The sequence below is a fragment of the Centrocercus urophasianus genome, unplaced genomic scaffold, assembly GCF_019232065.1.
Source record: "Centrocercus urophasianus isolate 14NV4802_14NV808 unplaced genomic scaffold, USGS_Curo_1.0 seq_37, whole genome shotgun sequence".
NCBI lineage: Eukaryota > Metazoa > Chordata > Aves > Galliformes > Phasianidae > Centrocercus > Centrocercus urophasianus.
Genome location: NW_024884944.1, coordinates 3,047,996 through 3,068,488, shown reverse-complemented (window position 1 = coordinate 3,068,488; position 20,493 = coordinate 3,047,996). Strand labels below are relative to the sequence as shown.

The following is a 20,493-nucleotide window of genomic DNA, read 5'->3' as shown; positions in this document are numbered from 1 at the left end:
CATTTGCAAGATCCAGCTCTTCTAGGCAGCAGATCTTGCAGATCATTTCGATCAAGTCCCAGCATAATGGCTTTTTTTTCCTGCTGTTGTATCGGTTCATCAGGATAAACAAGATGCAGACAAGCCCCACATCCTACACACACCTCTCACACTGCGTGTGTAACCCACAAACTGTGTAACGGCCACAAACTGATGCTGCCTCAGCAGATCATTTCACTAACAGAAAAGAAATCGTTTCACTTTGCAAGATAATTAAACCTTTTTCTTTCATGTTTGCTCCAACCAGATTGCAAAACTAGTTGGACCTGGTTTACAAAAAAGATAACCTTTTTGATGTTCAAAGGAAGAGATTGGTTCCATTACTTGCATTAGTCAGAGCTGTCCGTGCTGTGGCCTTCGGAATAAAGGAGAAATGTACTTTAGAGAGATCTGAGTAACACACTTTACTCACCACATTTTTGTATTATATTGCTTCTTGACTGTTTCAGCTTACTCTGTATCTGTGCACTTTATTTTAAGCACTCCAGAAGTGGATGACAGGTCTGGGGGAGAAAAGATAGAATCCAGCCAGCGTCCTGCAAATGCATCTTCAAATAATGCTTTAAAACCGAAAATTACATTTGAAATGGCATTTTCTGTGTTTCCAAGGGTGAAATATTCCAATGGTGATGGATGGAATAGAACATTGCCTGACGTTAGAAATGCTTTCCATGTTTGTCGATCTTATTTTCAGCTGGAAACACTAAAATGCTCCTGATCACCCGGAACAAGTAGTGATGCAAATGGATGTCTTGTAATACATTACTAAGTGAATAGTTGCATCATTTTCACACACTTCAAAAATGTGTTCCATTTATTTTGTTTAGCAACATTGGATTCAGTTCAGCTCTTCCTCATTCTGGTATTTTAATATGATTTCCCTCTAAAAGAAAAGAATTGCACATCCCTGTCTGTGTCTCCTCTCTCATTTTAACACATTGATATTTTAATAGCCAGGCTCAGTCAGATTAGTTGGACAATTAGTAGTCCTGAACATAGACTTTTCCAAAATGTCTCAAAACCAGGTGGTGGAATGGAGGTGAGTGACATTGCTAGTGCTGCATGGGCTCCATTCCCTAACCCAGCACAGCCCTCAGTGCTGACCTCAGGGTCTCCTGAATGCTGGCAGTGTTGGAGCATCTCCCTCCATCAGCCCTTAAAGCATACAGGTACTCCTATAGCAGGAAGAGTTGCTTTCTGACAAATGCCACCGGGTCCTGAGATCAGTTTTGTTTCTTGCAGATATGCTGAAGAATCCCAAAGGGGGGTTAAGGACATTCCTGATAACACACAGCTTGGATGCCACGAGTTTTTCAAGGTTTTCCTATTTTGCAAAAGAAAAAATCCTTAAATAACAGAGTTAGGCCCTTTTTTTAGAAGAGAAATATGATGGAAAACTGCACAAGCAGAACTGTGCTACGACTGCTTACATCAGGATGCATTAATTTGATTTGTTGTCGATTTGACTTCCACCCATTTGGTGTTTTGAATAACGAGTTATGGGCTCTCCTATGTCTTAAACACACCATCCGCTCTCCAAAGCTAACGTTAGAAATTCTCAGCACAGATGCAAAGTATTCATTCTCTGCCAAAATCTGCTTTTGTTTTCTGTTGGTTTGAGGGGGATTCATCAGCCTGCAGCCGCCTTGGCCAACCAGTTACCATTTGTTATGATACATGGAAAATTAAACTTTAAAGTCCACAGGTCAAGAGCCATAAGCTTGAATGGAGGAAGACAGCAGTACAATTATGGGAAACAGCATCTCACACAAAATGTCCTCAGAGCTGAGGGGCATTTGGGAAGGTTGGAAGCACGCAATTCTTCCTAACAGGGTCCCAAATAAGAGCTGTGTGTGTGCACTGCTGTGTGTGCATCCCTGTGCATTTCTGTCCAACTGAGATCAGTGCTTGAGTTTCAAAATAAGTACAAAAAGGAGAATTTTCCAGTTTGTATCCTCTGGCAAATGCAATTTCCCTCCCAACACACATTAAATTCATTTAGCCTAGTGCATTTTTAATAGACATTATTCATCTATTACCTTAATGAGCTTGTGGTGAAAGCATATTGCCTCCCAATTTTAACAAAAGCAGTCTAATATTGCTACAGCTTTTTCCCCTTTTGCCTTCTAAGGCAGCAGCACGGAGAGGGGAAGAAAAAAAGCTATAGAAATGGATAAGGTTTTTATTCTGTGTCACAACACTACATTAAGAATAAAACCTTCCACTTAAACACTTAAATGAAAACATCGAGAAACTAATTTACCATTTGTAACCACATGATTTAAGTAGGAGCAGCTTTAATTTTCTTCCCATTTTCCTCATATTCAATGTGAGCCCACATTAGATTTCACTGGCTCAAATCACAACACTTAAAGCCACTTTCATTTTCTTTTTGATTAAATAATTGAAATTCCTGTCACTGCCTGCACTTTACTAGCACACAAATTTTATGTGTAAAGATAAATACTCTTTCTTTCTCCCTTCTCTGCTTGTAGGAGGTTTTTTTTGTGGTTTTTTTTTTCTTCCCAGTTTAATCTTAAAAGCAGGCAAGGTTTACTTTATTGATGGTTCCATAAAATGGATCAGTACTCCATTCACCTATTTCATGGAATTATACCGCTCCCATTAAGTGATTGTTTGGAGAAATTATGGAAAGCCATCTTCTCTAATTTAGCTGCTGTCGTTGTGAGGTTGTTGCCATCCAAGCCGAAAAGGACATGAGGCCGAGTTACCCGTGTGCACATCGTTGATGGCAGAAGCCTTGATTTTTATTGGAGTATTTGTTTCAATTAGGGTAACAAGTTTTATTCATGCCCCCTCATCAGTCAGTAAGGCTTGGAGGGACGTGCGGCGCTGCTGCGCCCGGCTCTGCTGTTGGGCAGACACAGCAAGGCTGGCTTCTTCCCTCTGCTTTTCACCTCCAGCAGTGGTGAAGAGCCTCTAGGCCAGCCCTCGATGGGCATTCTGGCCCAGATTTGGGCCATGATAAATCCTGCTGCAGCTTTGGGTGTCGTGGTGTCACTGCTTTGCAGTGTCAGCTCAGGGTTTGGCTCCGAACGCAGCTTAGTGCAGGGATTCAGTGCACAGTAACAGGTCATTGCCTGGAGGTCAGCAAAGTGAACTTGGAGAGGTTGGAGCCCCTGTTAATTCTCAGTGCCTCCACGTGCAGCCCCACAGTGAGCCTGGGGAAGCAGTGGAGACAGAAAGCAGTCGGAGCTGTGCTGGGCCTCACCATCAGCCTGCAGCCATCTGGCTTTGGCTCTGCTCACCCACAGCCATTGCAGGGCCATGAGGGATGCTGCTCTGGAGCGAGGACCTGCTGCTGTGATGGCAGACAGGAAACATAGGCACACATCAGTAAGGAACCAGCCTTCCAGGAACAACCTGCTTCTATAACCGACACACATCGTGTTTCCCAGCAAGAAACTGCCACTCCATTGCTATGAGTTCTCTCCTTGTCTGACACTTTTTTTTTCCTGGGTGGTGCTTACAAAGTATAGAGACCCTTACAGCATCACACAGGAGAAAGCAACCAGAAGGAGGCATGTGGAGCAGGAAGATTTCTCCCTTTTCTACAGCAGTAAAAATAAGGGCGCAGTGCATTGCCTGTTGCTTTGCACCAATGTGAAATAACACAGGGCATAGACAGGTATGGCCTGAAATGCAAACAGGCCCTGTGGATGTGTCTGCTGTTACCCAGCACAACACAGGCTTTCAGAGCCACAAACATCAAGAACAAGAGTGCTTCTGCTGATATTACACACAGAAAAGTCAAATGAAGTCAAACCAGTTCGTAAAATGGTTCAGTGCTAGGAGCCACATTATGCTCCAGCCTTGCAGACAACACTGCATGAAGACAGGCTGGCAGCCAGCTACAGAGCTCATCTCACCACCTCCCTGCCCCTGACAGCTCTGACTGCCACCTGACTTCTTCTGGTTCCCTCTCCCATAGCAAACATGATTTACAGGTGCTCCATAACTAGGCAGCAATGCCAGCCCAATAAGAAGTTTTGCACACTTACATGCACCCCTATTTTCTTAGAAGGAAAAGCCAGGATATTTTTACAACTCCTATGGAAGAGTAATATCTTACTTCTGACCTCACACCCCCTTTAAGAGCCAGTGGCTATTGAGAAAAGATTCAGGAGCTTCCAAGAGCACTCAGGTTTTCAAACTGTACCAGCTGAGCTCATGAACCTGCTGCCTTTCATTACCAACCCTTCCATGCTTGCCACAAATGAAAAAGGAAAATTTTGTGTTTATCTCGATGTCAATCCCTTTCCAAACAATTGGAAGCCTTCCTGATATTCTTGAATATGCCTTTTCAAATAAATGTTTAAATATATACATATATATTAAAAATATATATACTTTTTCAAGGGAAATCTGTCACCTGCATTTGCAAGTAAGTTAGGTCCAAAAGTTAGAGGCCTTTCTGTGAACAAGGTCAGCCCCAGCTTTTAATTCTGAAAAGAGGACCGAGAAACAGAAGAAAAACATCTTTGTTATCACCCCTCCTTTTCCCTGCAACTATTCACCCTGGAGGACATTGTTACCATATAATAACTGGCCATGTCAGAATCAATTAGGCAACTCATAATAAAGCAGATGCTGCTATTGTGAAGATGATGCGGTGAAAGTATGGGGATAGGAAGATCCTCAGTGCAGCCCAGGCTAAGCAGATATGATGCTAATTGAATTCTTGTTGGCAATTTTTCACCCCTAAGTGAACAAGAAAGAGAAGAATCTTCGAGTCTCATCTGTTCAGCTTGTGAACAGAAAAATGTTTTCAAGCCAGTAAATGAGCAACCTAATCCACAGAGAAGCTAGCAGGAGGGGCTTCTTTCAAAACAGTACCACCCCAAAACCCTGCTATGTTGAATGTGAGCCGTGACCCTTTACCAACCAGCAGCAGTAGTCAGGGAGCTGGTTATTTTGTTTAACCTGAAGGAAACTCAGTAATGCTGTGTTTTTTGCTTGGTTAGAGGCTGCAGATCCCACACGAGGGAGCTTTTCACTCTCCCGCCAGCCTGCTGCTCTTGCCAGGGCTCTTAAGGCCTTTAGGAGGTTCCAACAGCACCAAGATTTCAAACACAAACAGCAGAAGGACTTAATTGGACCCTGAACACCCAAATTAAAAACCACTGCTTTTTATGCCTGCGTGCTGCTAAACCCACGGCCAGAAACTTGCCAAGTTTCTCTCCTTTTCCTCTAAAACTCCTCAGGGAAGAGGAAAACCCAACTCAGAGCCCCACTGCAGAGATCCTGGAGCCCAGGAGAGGGATGGAGAGCTGCCCAGAGCTTCAGGTGCCAGCTGGCAAGTGGAGCCTTACCAAGGCAGAGGTGAGGGCTCCTCGGTTTTAGTGTGGACTGAAGCCTGTATCGTATGGTTAAATCTGTTGGGTGTTATTATTATTATTTTTTTTGGCTAACATCCTTGCCTTTTAATGCTCCTGACACAAAAGGAGTGATTTCTCCACCTCACAGTCATCAATGAGCAATTAAGTCTCTTCTAGTAACTCTATGCTGAGGAGGCCTTTTAAATTAAAATATTTTCTGTATGATTTTGTTAGCTGCTAAATGAAGATAGGGAAAAACAGGCTAATTACAGCTACCGTAATTAAGCTCCTACAATAACCCATAATTACACCATATTTATCACCTTTGTGTTGGACTCCTTAACCTGTTGTGGTTTGTAAGCATCATGTCTGCATCGGGGGCTGCAAGCTAACATCTCTGTGGCCCAGCCAGATTTTTCATTGAAAGTGTGGAAACAAACTCTCTGTTTGTGAAACTGTAATTAGGGTAATTTATGAAGGTACCCTATGAACAGCAAAGCCAGGTTAGTGAGTTGGGCTGGGTGTTAGCACACAAAGTGACTCTAAGTGTACTTTAATAAAGAGAAAGTGCAGCATTAACTTCTGAGCAACACCAACGAAAGGGGTTTGAGGAGGCAGAGCAGAATCATACCCAGGCCTGAGGTTGATGCATTCCTGAAGCAGCCACAGGCACAGCTCCTCCTGCCTCAGTTTCCCCACCTGCCTGGCCTGCTCCAAGGCTGAGGAATTTCCCACAGCATCCCTTCCTCACCCCAGCCCCTGCTGCCTGTGCTGAGCCCACATCAACCAGCGCAGCCCACCTGGAGAAAAGGAAAAGCTCAGCTTACAGCTGCTCCAGGTCTTCCCTTGCATCCCTTCATCCTTGGGCTGGGAATGAACATGGTGGGTCAAGGAAGGGAGCACCCAAGAGAGCCATAAAGCCATCAGCATCCTCCAAAGGAACTGCAGTGGGGTGAGCTGGACACGGGCACAGCATCTCATCTCACAGCAGGGCTGGTGCCACTTTTCCAACATTTCCCCTTCTGCTTACAGCCTGCCCTGCCTCAAAGCTCTATCACCACTGCGGTGGCGTTTGCCCTGCAGCTGACAACGCGATCTTTCAGCTCCTTTTCTTTGACAAGAGAACAGCAAACAGAGAAGCAGCCCTTCTCAAGCAAACAGCAGCCCAGAAGGGATGCGGTGTGCGGGGCACAGCCGGGCCGGGCTCCATCTGGCGGCCCCGCAGCGAAAGGTGCACGGCTGTAGCGCTGGGGCTGCGCTGAGCTCCGGAGTTACTCCTCTTCTCGGGTTGCCCCAAGTGCTGCCCCCAGACAGAGCTGCCTTCCCCTGGGTAAGGCTCCTTTGCTGCCTCAAACTTCCCGGCGAGGTGGGCTGCTATTTCTGCATCCCTTACCCTGACATTTCTCTTTTCCCCCACCGTTTTCTCTTCCTCCTGGGTCATTTCTGTGCTCTTTCAGCCTTATTTATGTTACTAAGCTGTGGAGACTTCAGTAGAAGCCAATCGATGCCACAGTGTTTATGAGTGGTGAAGTTCATCATAAGGAAATGAAACAGCCCCCCATAAGGAAGGGTGTAATCTCTGCACTAAACAACACTGCCTTCGTGGAGATACTCAGAGGAGGAAAAAGAGAAACGTGTTAAATCTTGTCATTTTGCTGTTCTGAAATAAAGGGCAGCCAGCACTGCCCACGAGGCCATTCAGAGCTGATTTATTGCTTGAGACCACCGAGACAAAATCAAGCCATTCCAACCTTTTAAAAGCTTTCTTGCAACAAACTAAAAATATCCATTGCTGACAGATGCAGGCTGTCAATAAGGAACTTAAGAACTCAGTATGAAGAGTGGAAAGAGTGCAAAGTCTTGATAAACATCTCAAATTGGGTCTTACTCAGTGGGAAACGAGTAGTTTGTAGTGGTGATTGTAAAGGGCATTTTACATTGAATCAATTAAATGAAAATCTTTGAAACCCCTTTTAAAAAGAGACCTTTTAAAGTTAACAGGTGATTTTAATTGGAACCATGGGACTCGCATCATGGGAGGTGGGTTGGGTCTTTTTGTTGAGATTCTTTTTTTTTTGGATGCATTCAATACAGGAGAAAATCGATCCACTTCCATCAGCATTCGAACTCCTAGAGTCTTGCAAGTTGAACTGTGAAACTAAGCAGGAATTACAGTTTGCTCCTGCTTTGCCAGGGTTTTTCTAGCTATTAAATACACTTTCATCATCACTCCTTAATTGTGAAATATGCAGGAGAGTTTCTCAAGGCTGCATAGCCTTTGGGTAATTATTTTCAGTCAGAATCATTGCCGTTAACTGCTATAGAAGTAGCAAACATTCTTAGAGATAACCCACCTTGAGAGAAGATGTCACACATCCCAGCAGACGAGCAAAAGCAGCAACTGCAGCATTTTGCTGATAGACTCCTTTTGGTTCTGCTTCACAACCACAAAGCCTGCCCTGCAGAACTGCTGGCAGGAGGCAATGGCCTCTGAGCCCATAGGAGCAGCAATCTGGGCAAAACCTCCCGAGCAGCAGCACCTCCTGCAATGGCATCTTAAGAGATGGTGAATTCCTCCAGTTCTCTTTGCTCTGCAGTTCACAAGCTTGCGCTCTACCTGCCCTGCAAAACTCTGGGTACCCCAGAGTGAGGAATTGATCCTTTGGTGGAGTGAGGCAGGCAATCACATCAACCTGTGGGTCCTTCTCACACGTTGTCTGGGAGCTTCAGCCTCAGATTGCCCCTCCCAAAAGTCCAAGGGAAATGGCCCATACACCTGATGGGATCAGGGTGAAGCTTTTAGGTGGGGGGCACTGTAAAAGTGGTTGCATGAAAACTCACATTTAACAAAACCAACCCAGACTCTGTTGGCACTCCCTTTTGCTAGATCTGAGCAGCTACTGCCCATGAATTTGAGCACATCTGTTGGGGAACCAGCATCACAGGGGCAGAAAGCTGCTCCTGCAGCTGGGGGGCACCAGGCACTGAAAGATCTGCTCCACTTACAGCTCTGCAGGCCCAGGGACAGCAGAAGGGAAGGTGTTGCTCCTTTAGGGAGAGGTGTGAGTCAAAGGAGAGCTGAGACATTGGCACAGAGAACACATGGATGGGCAGAGCAAATGCAGCTTGGGATGATTTATTGGGCTCTTGGGAAGGAAAACGGTGTCTCCTAAAGCAACCCTGGAGCTACCTGCCAGTGTTACCTCTAACAAGAAGAGAGCAGTCCCTAAATGAAGCCTTCTGACTGTAGGAATCAGCCTGGCTGATGGGGCGCCCCGAACTCCTCCCTCCCTCAGCTTGGGATGAAGAAGAGGCAAACAGGGCTGAAGAAATCAGGCATCACCATGACTTCAATTTTCAGAAATACTCAGATCACAGCAAACACGAACCACCTGCCCACACCGAAACAACACCTCCTGCCTGTTTGTCCCCAAATAAACTCGTATGGCGGCAAACGGGGAAACCGAGGCAGGGCCAGCAAACAGCTTCATGGTGGGGAGAAGCCACCCAGCCTCCCCCAGCATCTCACATCCCTACTTCCTCTGTGGAATTGCTGTGCTGCTGCCTGGTGCTGTGTGATTACTGTGCTGGGTGTGAAGTTACAGAGTGGGGACCCAATCACCAGCTCGGCCGCGGTGCTGCTCCAGTCCTATCTGCAGGGGTGAGCGTTCTGCATTTTCCTTCATGCCTGCAACAATCTCAACAAATAGGCTTTTAAATTAAGCAGTGATTTGGAATATAAGTGAGTGCATTTAAGCTGCTAAGAGACGGAAAGATCCTAATGGCTGAAATATTTGTCATATCACAAATAAACTGGCTGTATCGGGAGCTACTAATATAACTAATTTTTACCAAATCCTTCACTGCTCTGTGATAGAAAATGAGGTCAGCATAGGTTGAGGCAACACAAAATGAGCAGCTGCCAGAAGGCAGCGCAGAATACTGATAAAGGACTCTGCAGGAACTGTATCTCCTGCCTGCAGAAAAAAGGAATCGGTTTGTTCAAATTAAGGTATAGCTTTTCCAGAGGTTTTAATGACAAGGTGCCAACGAACACAGGCTCTCCATGGATCTGGAATACAAATGCATACCAAGACATTGCCTCCACGCTTCCCTGTCCCCATAGAGCAGCTTTCCCTCAGCTTTTCCATGCTTTAACCATAAGGGCATTTGGGTGTGAGAGCACAGGATGCACCCAGAGCAGTGATGGCATCTCTGGGAGTTTTACAGCTCTTGTGGTTCCTGCAGAGCTTTTGGAGGAATCAAACATCCTCCAGAGCTGCCTGTTCTTATGGTGCCCTGCAGCCCTACAGCAGTAACACAGCAAACTGAACCACTTCCAATTCCCTTCAGCACAGATAACTGAGGATATCACTGCCAGGAATGGGCTGTGTTTGTCCCATCATGATGTTAAGGTTGCCTCAAGTGCCTGGGACCAAGTGGGATGCAGCCACATTTCAGGTACATGAGGAAAACAACATCATTGTACTCACTCTCATTAAAAGAATCAGGAGTGCTTTGGAAGGAGAACATTCTCCTTCTGTTACAGACAGGAACTTTGAATAACAGGAGGATTTTGGTTCCCAGAATCTACACAGACCTCAAATGAGTGAGCAAAAAAGAAAAACAGGTAAGTCCATTCAAGCAAAGGGGGAAACTGAGGCACAATTCATCCCCTATTAAGTAGGAGACTGAGGCCCTGTCCAAACAGCACAGAATCACAGAATTGTAGGGGTTGGAAGGGACCTCCAGAGATCATCGAGTCCAATCCCCCTGCCAAAGCAGTTCCCTACAGCAGGTCGCACAGGTAGGCATCCAGGCAGGTCTTGAACATCTCCAGAGAAGGAGACTCCACCACATCCCTGGGCAAGCACAACTCTACCACGACACAGCCAGCTCAGAGAGGGGCCTGGGCTGCCTGGCTGTGATTTGGGGTGATGCTCCAGGTTTGCTCACTGCAGCCCCACACTCAGCCCCATCTGCCTGGGCCGTGCAGCAGCCGCTGAGTGCGGCTCTCCTGGGATCGATGGCCGAGAGCCTCGGCAGGGCGATGGGGACCACTTGGGAGCATCAGACAATTTAAGAGAAATAAGATCAACATGGATTAACAATAAAACTTAAAGCACGCGGCACTTGCTAAATGGAACGGCAGAAGGGTTCATATTTGATAACCATTAAATGGTTTAATGAAATAATTATAACTCAAACTCCTGAGCCCAGCCACAATCGATACCTATGAGCTCTAAGCAACAGCATGACCCAAGTTCTGCCATTTTCACAGTGCTCCCCAGCAGGCAGAGCGTGCGACTATAAATGCGATTGACGGTAAAGTTGCATTAAAACACCCCCATCAAGGGCAGTAATAGATTAAAGGCTACAGAGGCACTGCAGTTGGCTGGTCAATACGCTTTATTTTCTGCATCACCCCCAATTTTGCCACCCTCCTGCATACTATTAGTGTGAGTCGATTTGCTGTCAATGGCCAGCCTTGGCAAGAGATACATTAATGCAGGCTCACAAAAGAAGTGCGCATGGCATTATCACTTCACTCGCTTTCAAATTACAGCCTAATGCTGTCTCCAGGCAGCTTGTGACACGTTAACACTATGTGCGATTTGTTGGGACCGGGCTAAATATTTCATGTCTGAAGATTTCATCTGAGATTTGATGACAGAAATAAACTACTGCCCGGTGGGAAATCATTCCGAATAATAGAATTAGGTGCTGTTGGAAAGTCAACAGGAAAGGGATGGTGATGGTGAGGTGGGATGGTGAGGTGGGATGGTGGAGGAAGAGCAGAGAAAGTGCATGGGGAGGAGGAAAGCTGCCAGCAGGGCTGCCGAGTACCCATTTCTTTCTAATTTAAGGCAGTGTTATTAATATATCCAGCGAAGGGGCAGATTACCCATCAGATTTGCCTGTACCTTGATCCAGATCTCAGGCTGGGTGCTGTGCAGTTGCTTTCAAGAGTTAAAATCCCCACACATAGGAGATTTTTCAGTGGAAAAGCAGTAGTGCCCTCCTTGCTTGTTCTACAAAGCAGCCACAGCACTGCATCTCAGAAAACAAACCCCTACACAAACAGACACCTAAGCACTTTGACAAGGAGCAGAGATTCCATTTGCCCCAAGGAATGAATGCAGAAGGCCCTCAGCAGCGTCCAAACAGCTTTCAGAGCACAGCAGCCCAAACCTGGAGCAAACTCCTGCCCTGTGCAGGAGATTCTTTCTCCTCAGCAGAACCACATTCAGCCCCCACTGCTGCAGTACCAAGCAAAAAACTTCCCTCAGTCCATTTACTGTCAAGTTTGTTATGCTTTCTAAGGCCTCCAACACTGGTTAGTGCTAAGAGTCAGTTTAGTTGCGTTTTACTGCACTGGCAAGTCTCTTTCTAAAGCATTTGAGAACCCTGCGTACCTGTAGGAGAGCTCTTTCCTCAGCATTTCAGTTCCAGGCAGACAGACTTAGCACTGCTCCAGCAGCACTGCGGTGCTAAAGGCACAACAAATGGCCATTCCTTTACAGCATTAAAGCAAAGTGTGCTGAAAGGTGCTCTGGTGCTTGCAGAGAGCACTCAGAGCCCAGAGTTTGAGCCCAGGCCATCATGGGTGTAATGCAACCTCACAGCATTAGGAGACAACAGTTCCTTCAGACTTTCCAGGGAGATGAGACCCAGCATTTCCTGAGCCCCCCCTGAGCAAAGCAGGAATTAATTTTGCCTTTTCCAATGAGGCAGCAATCACAGGAGGTGGCTCACGTGGCATGGACCTTAAGGCAGGGGAATAACTGCTCTGATCTTACCAGGAGAAATCACTGTGTTGCAGAGCACAGGAGCTGAGGGGCACACATCCAGCTGTTGCCATAGGAGCTCTGCTGCCAGACTTTCTAGATAGGAAAGCTGGAATGTGAGCATGGGATCTGCCTTCCACAGAGCCCTGCAGTGACCAACAGATACTCCGGCTGCCTCTGCTCTCACCTACAGCAACAGATTTTCCTCACTGATACAGCAAATAAAGCTGTCACTTCTGAAGAAGCACAAATTCTCACGAAATGCAGAAATTAAAGCTGTGTAGCTCACTGCTTTCCTTCCCTCAGCTCCCACACCTGAGGCAGCAGCCCTGCAGGTGCTCTGCTGCACCTCAGCTGCACCTGGGAGGGCTTCAAACCCATCCCTCACCTAAGAAACCCTGTACAGAAAAGGGAAAAAACAGCTTTTATTGCCCTGCGTGGTGTTTCCTTCGTTTATCCATACGTTAACCTAAAAACAGTTCCCCTACCTTGCAGACAAAAAAAATCTTTGGGCAGCTTTGTTCTTAAGCTTGTTATTGTGAGTGCTAAAAGTTCTTAGGTTGGCCTCTCTTTGTGTTAATGCAATCTGCCCATACTTCGGTCCAGGTGTTGGTGTGACCCCAAGTTTTTCCTACAGCCCTTTTTCTCTCCTTGCCTCGTGTCTCCTGTGTGCATCTACCTGTGGTTACGTGTCATTGGTGTGAGTGTTCCCCAAGCAGACAACATTGCTCATTGTAAATCCCTGCTCTGACTGTAAAGCAGTGCTGGTTTTACTCATCCACCATTTCAAAAAAGGTGCAAAGATAAATCTTTCCTCAGACCGATTTCATTTAGCCTCTGTTACAGAAATGAAAGCATTGCACACTTTTAATAGGACATGAATGCCTTAAAAAGATGCTGCTGAGACCTCTTAAATAAAAACACTTTTGGGGGATTTGGTTTTAAATCCTGGAAAATGAGTGATTGTCAGAAATTACACAGGCAGAGAGTGGCCCCTGGTGGCAGGAGCTCAGCAGGACACTGGGGGTCGGCAGGCTGCAGTCTCCCCCACAGCTGATTCATATTGGGACCCCTAACAGGGCTATCAGCCTCCTTCACAGCCTTTTCCTATCAGAAACCCTAATTGGAATCTAACGTGCGTGTAAGTGCAGGTTTTAAACATCTGCTGAGATGCCCTGTGAAGACTTGCACCCTTTAGAAATGCCTTCTGCTGCTCTTCTCATAGCGTTTCAGCAGCCCTGAAAATCCACCTGGCCAGAGAGCGCGCCCTACAGAGGCAGAGTGGGAATGTGAAGCTGTCAGCCCTTCGTTTTCCCCCCTTCGGTTAAGCACTGCTGTAGGAGCTCAGTCTTTTCCCCGTACTGAGAAAGAAGTTGACCAGGGAAGAGAGGAAAATGCTGTCACTCAAGAACCAGGTTAAAAAATGATCACTTCTAACGGGTGCAGCCCCAAACTCTGCAGTTCTAATAGAAGGGTGCATGGCAGTCTGTAACTAAGTACCATATTTTCCTATCACAGCGCCTGTGCGTCACCCTTCCCCACTGATGTGACTCGTAGGCAGCACAAAGCCACCTCCCAGCTCAGCAATGACTTCTCTGGATGATAAGCAACCCCTGGTAATTCCCCAAGGAGCACAGGGTACAGAACCTTAGAGCTGGTAAATGCTTACTTTTCCCTCCATGTTTAAAAATATGTTTGCTACTGTGGGTTTACCATAGCTAGCTCTAAGAACAGTTCATTCTGAAGCTCATGCAGTTTCAGAAGTTGATCTGCAATCACTAAGCAAATCCTAACAGAAAGAAGTCAAGCAATCACTGAGTGATTGGGTTGGAAGTGACCTTAAAGCCCACCCAGTTCCAACCCTCATGCCATGGGCTGGGTGCACCACACCTCAACACCTCCAGGATGGGGCACTGCAGCTCTCTGGGCAGCACTGCCAGGGCCACTTTCTGAGTAAGAATTTCCACCCAACATCTAACCTAAACCTCACCTCTTCTAGTTTAACCTACTTCACCATTGCTCTATCGCTTTGAGTAAATCCAGCCTATTTCCTGCTTTCCCTCAAGCACTGGGAGGCTGTTACAAGCCTCAGAGCCTCCCCCAAGCCTAACAAGCACAGCTCCTTCATTTCCCCATCATGTCGGGGCTCCACACCTCTGCTTCTCTTTGTGGCCCTTCTCTAGATCTGCTCCGTGCCTGTCTCATGCTGGGGGACCAAGGCTGAAGGTAACCCAAGGCCAGGTTAGAACAGGCTTTGGGCAATTTGATCTTCTGGTTGGCAGTCCCACCCCCTGACTTGGGCTCCCTGTCCCAGCAAACACCACCTCCATGGGGAACCTGTCTCACATCTTGCAATGATAAAACCACACCTCCCTCAAATCCACAGTTTTTCTTCAACCCCTCTCCTCCATTCACAACAGACCCTGCCAAAGTCTGCTCCTTTCTCATAGTCCCCCTTCAGATACTGAAAAGTTGCCATCAGGCATTCATGATTAACTGAAGATATTCAAGCTTTGCTTTAAAAACAATACTGAGGGATCCTAGAGCCTTTGAAGCTGGAAGCTTAGCTTATGCGTACTTGCAGAGATGCTCTCACATGCCTAACCACCAACTCAGCACCTTTGCTAATTACTAATCTGTAATTTACAATTTACTGCACAACCAGTTCCTTCAGAAAGCTGGCTGCTTACATTTGGCCTTTGCTGCTGGAGCCAGAGAAGGCTTTCACTCAGTTATCATAAAGCAACCTGAAGGAACAGAATTCTATGCAGTGTTTTGACACGTTAGTCCTTACATACAAAGAATCCAACAGAGAAACATTGTGATGCCCATTAAATAGTTTTTATTCTTTAAGACATGAATTGCATTTCCACTTGTTTACAGTACTGTAAAGTGCAATGGTATTCACCTCCCCTCCTGTGCACATGTTCAAGTATCTAAAATGCCCAGAAAATTAATTTTATTTTTATTTATTTTTTTTCTTTACAGCAGCTCAGTTATGGAGTTTTAATCTGGCAATATACCCAGATGTGCCTACAGGTTTGGATCCTTCAATCTAACCCCCAGGCAGGGGTCCTCCAACACTAACTGCTAGTGGAATGCATTTCCCAGCATCTTTAATCCACCTCCTCGATGGTTGGTCCAGAAGAAGCTCCACCAGAGGGAGGAGCTCCACCACCAGGGAAGCCCCCAGGCATTCCTCCAGGCATCCCACCTGCGCTCTGGTACAGCTTGGTGATGATGGGGTTGCACACCTTCTCCAGCTCTTTCTGCTGGTGCTCGAACTCTTCCTTCTCAGCAGTCTGAAAGAGACAGAGAGCTCAGCATCTGCTGTTGCCACAAGTGGACAGATACAGCCTGAGCACTGTGCAAGCTAAACAAAGCCATCTAGTGCCAGTCAGCCTCAGGAACAAGGCTGCCCAACACAACCAGAGTTAGACCTGAACTAGACTTGCACGAAAAAAATCCTACTTTGCCCAATAAAGCCAGCCTACCCATGAAGCAGTACAGAAGATGAGACTTTTCTGCTCACTAGTCTCAATTAGGAGAGGAGAAAGCTCTGTGCTCACTAACTGTGGTCGCTCAGACATCCAAGGAAGGTACTTGGACCAACACAAGTCTTTTGACTTCTGGTGGAAACTACGAATGGCTTAGGAATCACTTTCATCACTGCAACCAGTAACAATCCCTCCTTCAGAGCTGGCTTTCAACTTGGAAGAAGTGCTGCAGACCAACACTGACCAAACACAGAGTGCACCATACCTGATTCTTGTCCAGCCAGTTGATGATTTCATTGCATTTGTCCAGGATTTTCTGTTTGTCCTCATCAGAAATCTTGCCCTGGAGCTTCTCATCTTCAACAGTAGCTTTCATGTTGAATGCATAGGACTCCAGGGAGTTCTTAGAAGACACTTTGTCACGCTGCTTCTCATCTTCTGCTTTGTATTTCTCTGCTTCCTGAACCATCCGCTCGATGTCTTCCTTGCTCAGCCGGCCTGCAGAACACAAAACATTTCATGTTACAACTTCCTGGTCAACCATTTTGAGTGGAGCATTACTAACCTGCTATATATGTACAGAATTACACATTTATCTAAACTAACTTAGATATGAATGCAAGACTCATGATTTTCAAGTGCTTTTATCTCAAATGACTTCACAGGCTTTGATAAGCTGAAGGATTACTTCACTAAAAGCCAAGGCTCACGTCCATATACCAGAGGACATATATCATTACCTAGTCTCAGTACAAAACCAAATTGGACACTTCAGTTTCCTGAAGGGACCCTGCCCAGTGTTCCACCCTCAGAACCACACTGTTATTTACCTTTGTCGTTTGTTATCGTGATCTTGTTCTCCTTGCCAGTGCTCTTATCCACAGCAGACACATTCAGGATGCCATTGGCATCAATATCAAAGGTTACTTCAATCTGAGGTACACCTCTGGGAGCAGGGGGAATGCCAGTCAGCTCAAACTTGCCCAGCAAGTTGTTGTCCTTAGTCATAGCACGTTCTCCTTCATACACCTACAGTACAAGCAGGAACAAATGCATCAGCCTTGACTATGCACAGTTATCACAGACCACCTTAAGACTGAAGTGCTTTGGTCGCTCAGACATCCAAGGAAGGTACTTGGACCAACACAAGTCTTTCGACTTCTGGTGGAAACTACGAATGGCTTAGGAATCACTTTCATCACTGCAACCAGATATTCATTAGTGGTAACTAATTGCAAGACCTCTTGCATAAAATTTACGTCAGCTATCAGCCATTGGCAGATTGTACAACACATCATTGTGAAATGCCCCATCAGATCATCTGAGTGCTGCACACCTACCTGAATCAGCACACCAGGCTGGTTGTCAGAGTAAGTAGTGAACGTCTGAGTCTGCTTGGTGGGAATGGTGGTATTGCGCTTGATCAGGACCGTCATGACACCTCCAGCAGTCTCAATACCCAGAGACAGAGGAGTCACATCCAACAGTAGCAGATCCTGGACATTTTCAGACTTGTCTCCAGACAGAATTGCAGCTTGAACAGCTGTGGAAGAAGAACAGAACATTAAGAACCTTGTACCAGAAGGACCACGTGCTACAGCTGGCCTCACAGCTCGCTCAGACATCCAAGGAAGGTTTTGGCCATCATCAGTAGACTTCTGGTGGAAACTACGAATGGCTTTGGAATCTGATTCATCATTGCAAGTCCAGGTTTCGTTGCTTTCAAAAGCAGTACCAACCCAGGTGGGAGAAACCAGACCTGCACTGCTTTGAAACCAGTTCAGACAGCGCCCTGCTCGCTGAGAAACCCACCCTAATACAGAGAACACATTTTGTCAGCTGTAATTACCTGCACCATAAGCCACGGCTTCATCAGGATTGATGCTCTTGTTCAACTCTTTGCCGTTGAAGAAGTCTTGAAGCAGTTTCTGAATCTTTGGGATGCGAGTAGAGCCCCCAACCAGCACGATGTCATGGATCTGTGACTTGTCCAGCTTGGCATCCCGCAGGGCCTTCTCCACAGGATCCAGGGTGCCACGGAACAGGTCAGCATTCAGCTCCTCGAAACGAGCTCTGGTGATGGATGTGTAGAAGTCAATACCCTCATAGAGAGAATCGATTTCAATACTGGCTTGTGTGCTTGATGACAGGGTACGCTTTGCACGTTCACACGCAGTACGAAGGCGACGAACTGCTCTCTTGTTCTCACTGATGTCTTTCTTGTGCTTGCGCTTGAATTCAGCAATGAAGTGGTTGACCATACGGTTGTCAAAATCTTCTCCACCCAAATGAGTGTCACCTGCAGTGGATTTCACCTCAAAGATGCCATCTTCAATAGTCAGAATTGACACATCAAAGGTGCCACCTCCAAGGTCAAAAATAAGAACGTTCCTTTCAGCACCAACCTGGGAAAAAAAAAAAGCCAACACACAATGATTTCCATAATACAATTCCATTGTTAAGATTAACCTGGCAGGTTTACTAGTTCCACATCAGATAACTGTCACTCCATAACGTACCTTCTTATCCAGACCATAGGCTATAGCAGCAGCTGTTGGCTCGTTGATAATTCGCAGTACATTGAGCCCTGCAATGGTTCCAGCATCTTTTGTGGCCTGGCGCTGGGAGTCATTAAAATAGGCCGGTACAGTGACTACAGCATTAGTTACAGTCTGCAAAAAAGCAAGGAAAAGGATTGAGCTGTGCATAGCTGAAATTAATGGCCTACAGCTACTTATTACACTTGGCTGAAGACCCAGATCATACCTTCCCAAGATATGCTTCTGCAATTTCCTTCATTTTGGTTAGGACCATGGAAGAAATTTCTTCTGGGTAGAAGCTCTTCGTCTCTCCTTTGTATTCCACCTGGACTTTCGGCCTGCCAGCATCATTCACCACAGTGAAAGGCCAGTGCTTCATATCAGACTGGACAACAGAATCATCAAATCTACGTCCAATCAACCGTTTCGCATCTGCAAAAATAGTTCGTGTAAAATTGTATTAATCCCTACATAAAAACATCTCTTCTAAAAATACTGTACAAAAGCCTCAAACGTTGCGTTTTATCTGATGTTACCAAAACTGCCAAAGCCTCAGAGCAGGCATTCTGAAATCTCATCTCCTGGAGATGCATGTGCTTCATCAATATTTTCTCATAGCAAACACAGCAACTGATAAGCAGTAGCTGAACAGCCAAGGCCACTGAACATAGTGCCAAAAACAGTGGGGTGAGAAAGCACATAGTACCCAAATATTCAGAATAACCTTGGCTAATTAGCTCAGTTTCAGAAGTGAGAATAAAATACAAAGCTTTTATTTTGAAAGAAAAGCACTAATCCAACTACAATTTAGAAAACACAGCCACAGCTAACACTTACTGTCACAACCTTAATTCCCTGCACGTACTAATTATTATGTAAGCCCTGCAGCCTTCTTACCAAAGACTGTGTTGGTGGGATTCATTGCAACTTGGTTCTTGGCAGCATCGCCAATCAACCTCTCTGTATCTGTAAAAGCGACGTAGCTTGGTGTGGTCCTGTTACCCTGGTCATTGGCAATGATTTCCACCTTCCCATGTTGGAATACACCAACACAGGAATAGGTGGTTCCGAGATCGATACCAACAGCTGGTCCCTTCGACATCTTGTCTGGAAAAAAAAAAAAAAAAAAAAAATCGAAGCATAAATTCAGTTGCTCATTGCTCTTAGCGTAATAAACTAAAACCATAGAGTCCCTCAGAAAAATCAACGATGTGTAGCTCGCTGCTATGCTCCACTTCGCCGCTAGTCGCTCCCTAGCGCACAGGCCCAACGCAGGCAGCCCCAGGTTCTGCGCGGGCGCCATGCGGCTCAGCGCACGTGGCCATGGACTCCATTTCCCAGCATGCCCCGTGGCGGTCACGTGGTCGTAGCGGCCATCTTGGCCGCGGGGCAACGGACCCACCGCCTCTCGTGGGCTGAGCTTGGCAGCCGCGGGACCTGGCACAGCCCCAGCCTCCTCCGAAACAGCACAAAGTGCAAGCACGGTCCCCTGCCCCACAGCTCTGCAGAATCGGTCCCTCTTCCCCCCCCTCCCACGATACAGTTCTCTGATCTCCTGCCATTCCCCCAGGCAAAAAGCAGTGGAGCGGAGAGCAGCCGCCACTAAACGCAACGGACAAAAGCGAGAAGCCAGGTGAACGGAACTCTGGAGCACCGTTAACCCCAAGCAGACACTGAAAGCAGCCACCAGTGCGGTAACAGCTCTCCCTTTCCAACTCCCCAGACCACTCAACTCCCCAAACCCCTCTCTCCTCCTTCCCCACCATGTCTGTCCATGGGCTCCCTAAGATGCCCCCCCCTCCTCCCAGTAGGCCCCACTACCTGAGCGGCGCGGGCAGCGGCAGACGCGCACAAAGACTGCTGCTGGTAGAGTGCTGCTGAATGAGAGCGGTCGGCTCCCGCCCCGGCGCCTTTATATATCCCTTCAGAACCTTCCAGAAGCGCCCGCCCCTTCTCTCGTCTCCAGCCAATCCGTTCGCTCCTTCCTCAGCCCTTCCAGCCAATGGCAGGCTACCGGAACACGCACCGTCAGTGGCGTAGCGGAAAGGGGGCGTGGCCGCCGGCCGGCCGGTATTCTCGAACCTTCATGCGCTTTCCCCTTCGTCCCCCCCTCAACCGCTCGGCTCGGCCCCCACCCGCAACGGAAGAGGGCGGAGCTTCCTGCGGGCGGCAGCCAATGAGAGCCTCTTAACGGCAGCATGCGGATGACGACAACGCCTAGCGTGGGCTGGTGGAGCGGGAGGGGGCAGAGCGAGCGCGCGGGGGAGCAAGTGGTAGCCAATGGCTGCAA

General features: G+C 46.9%; 1 protein-coding gene and 3 non-coding genes across 4 annotated transcripts; all 4 read right to left on the bottom strand.

Moving 5' to 3' along the window:
• Positions 1 to 14,988: 14,988 nt before the first annotated feature.
• HSPA8 (heat shock protein family A (Hsp70) member 8) lies at positions 14,989 to 20,131 on the bottom strand. Its single transcript, XM_042832131.1, has 9 exons — positions 20,025 to 20,131; positions 19,101 to 19,310; positions 18,430 to 18,635; positions 18,183 to 18,335; positions 17,513 to 18,068; positions 17,004 to 17,206; positions 16,494 to 16,692; positions 15,929 to 16,161; positions 14,989 to 15,468 (listed from the first exon to the last, which is right to left on the bottom strand). Exons 2-9 carry the CDS (start codon positions 19,303 to 19,305, stop codon positions 15,283 to 15,285), a joined length of 1,941 nt encoding a protein of 646 aa, XP_042688065.1. The 5' UTR covers positions 19,306 to 19,310; positions 20,025 to 20,131; the 3' UTR covers positions 14,989 to 15,282.
• LOC122167551 lies at positions 15,745 to 15,841 on the bottom strand. Its single transcript, XR_006171051.1, has one exon. It is a non-coding gene; the product is annotated as a small nucleolar RNA SNORD14 (small nucleolar RNA).
• LOC122167550 lies at positions 16,774 to 16,870 on the bottom strand. The gene has a single exon (XR_006171050.1). It is a non-coding gene; the product is annotated as a small nucleolar RNA SNORD14 (small nucleolar RNA).
• On the bottom strand, positions 17,277 to 17,367 carry LOC122167548. The gene has a single exon (XR_006171049.1). It is a non-coding gene; the product is annotated as a small nucleolar RNA SNORD14 (small nucleolar RNA).
• Positions 20,132 to 20,493: the final 362 nt, after the last annotated feature.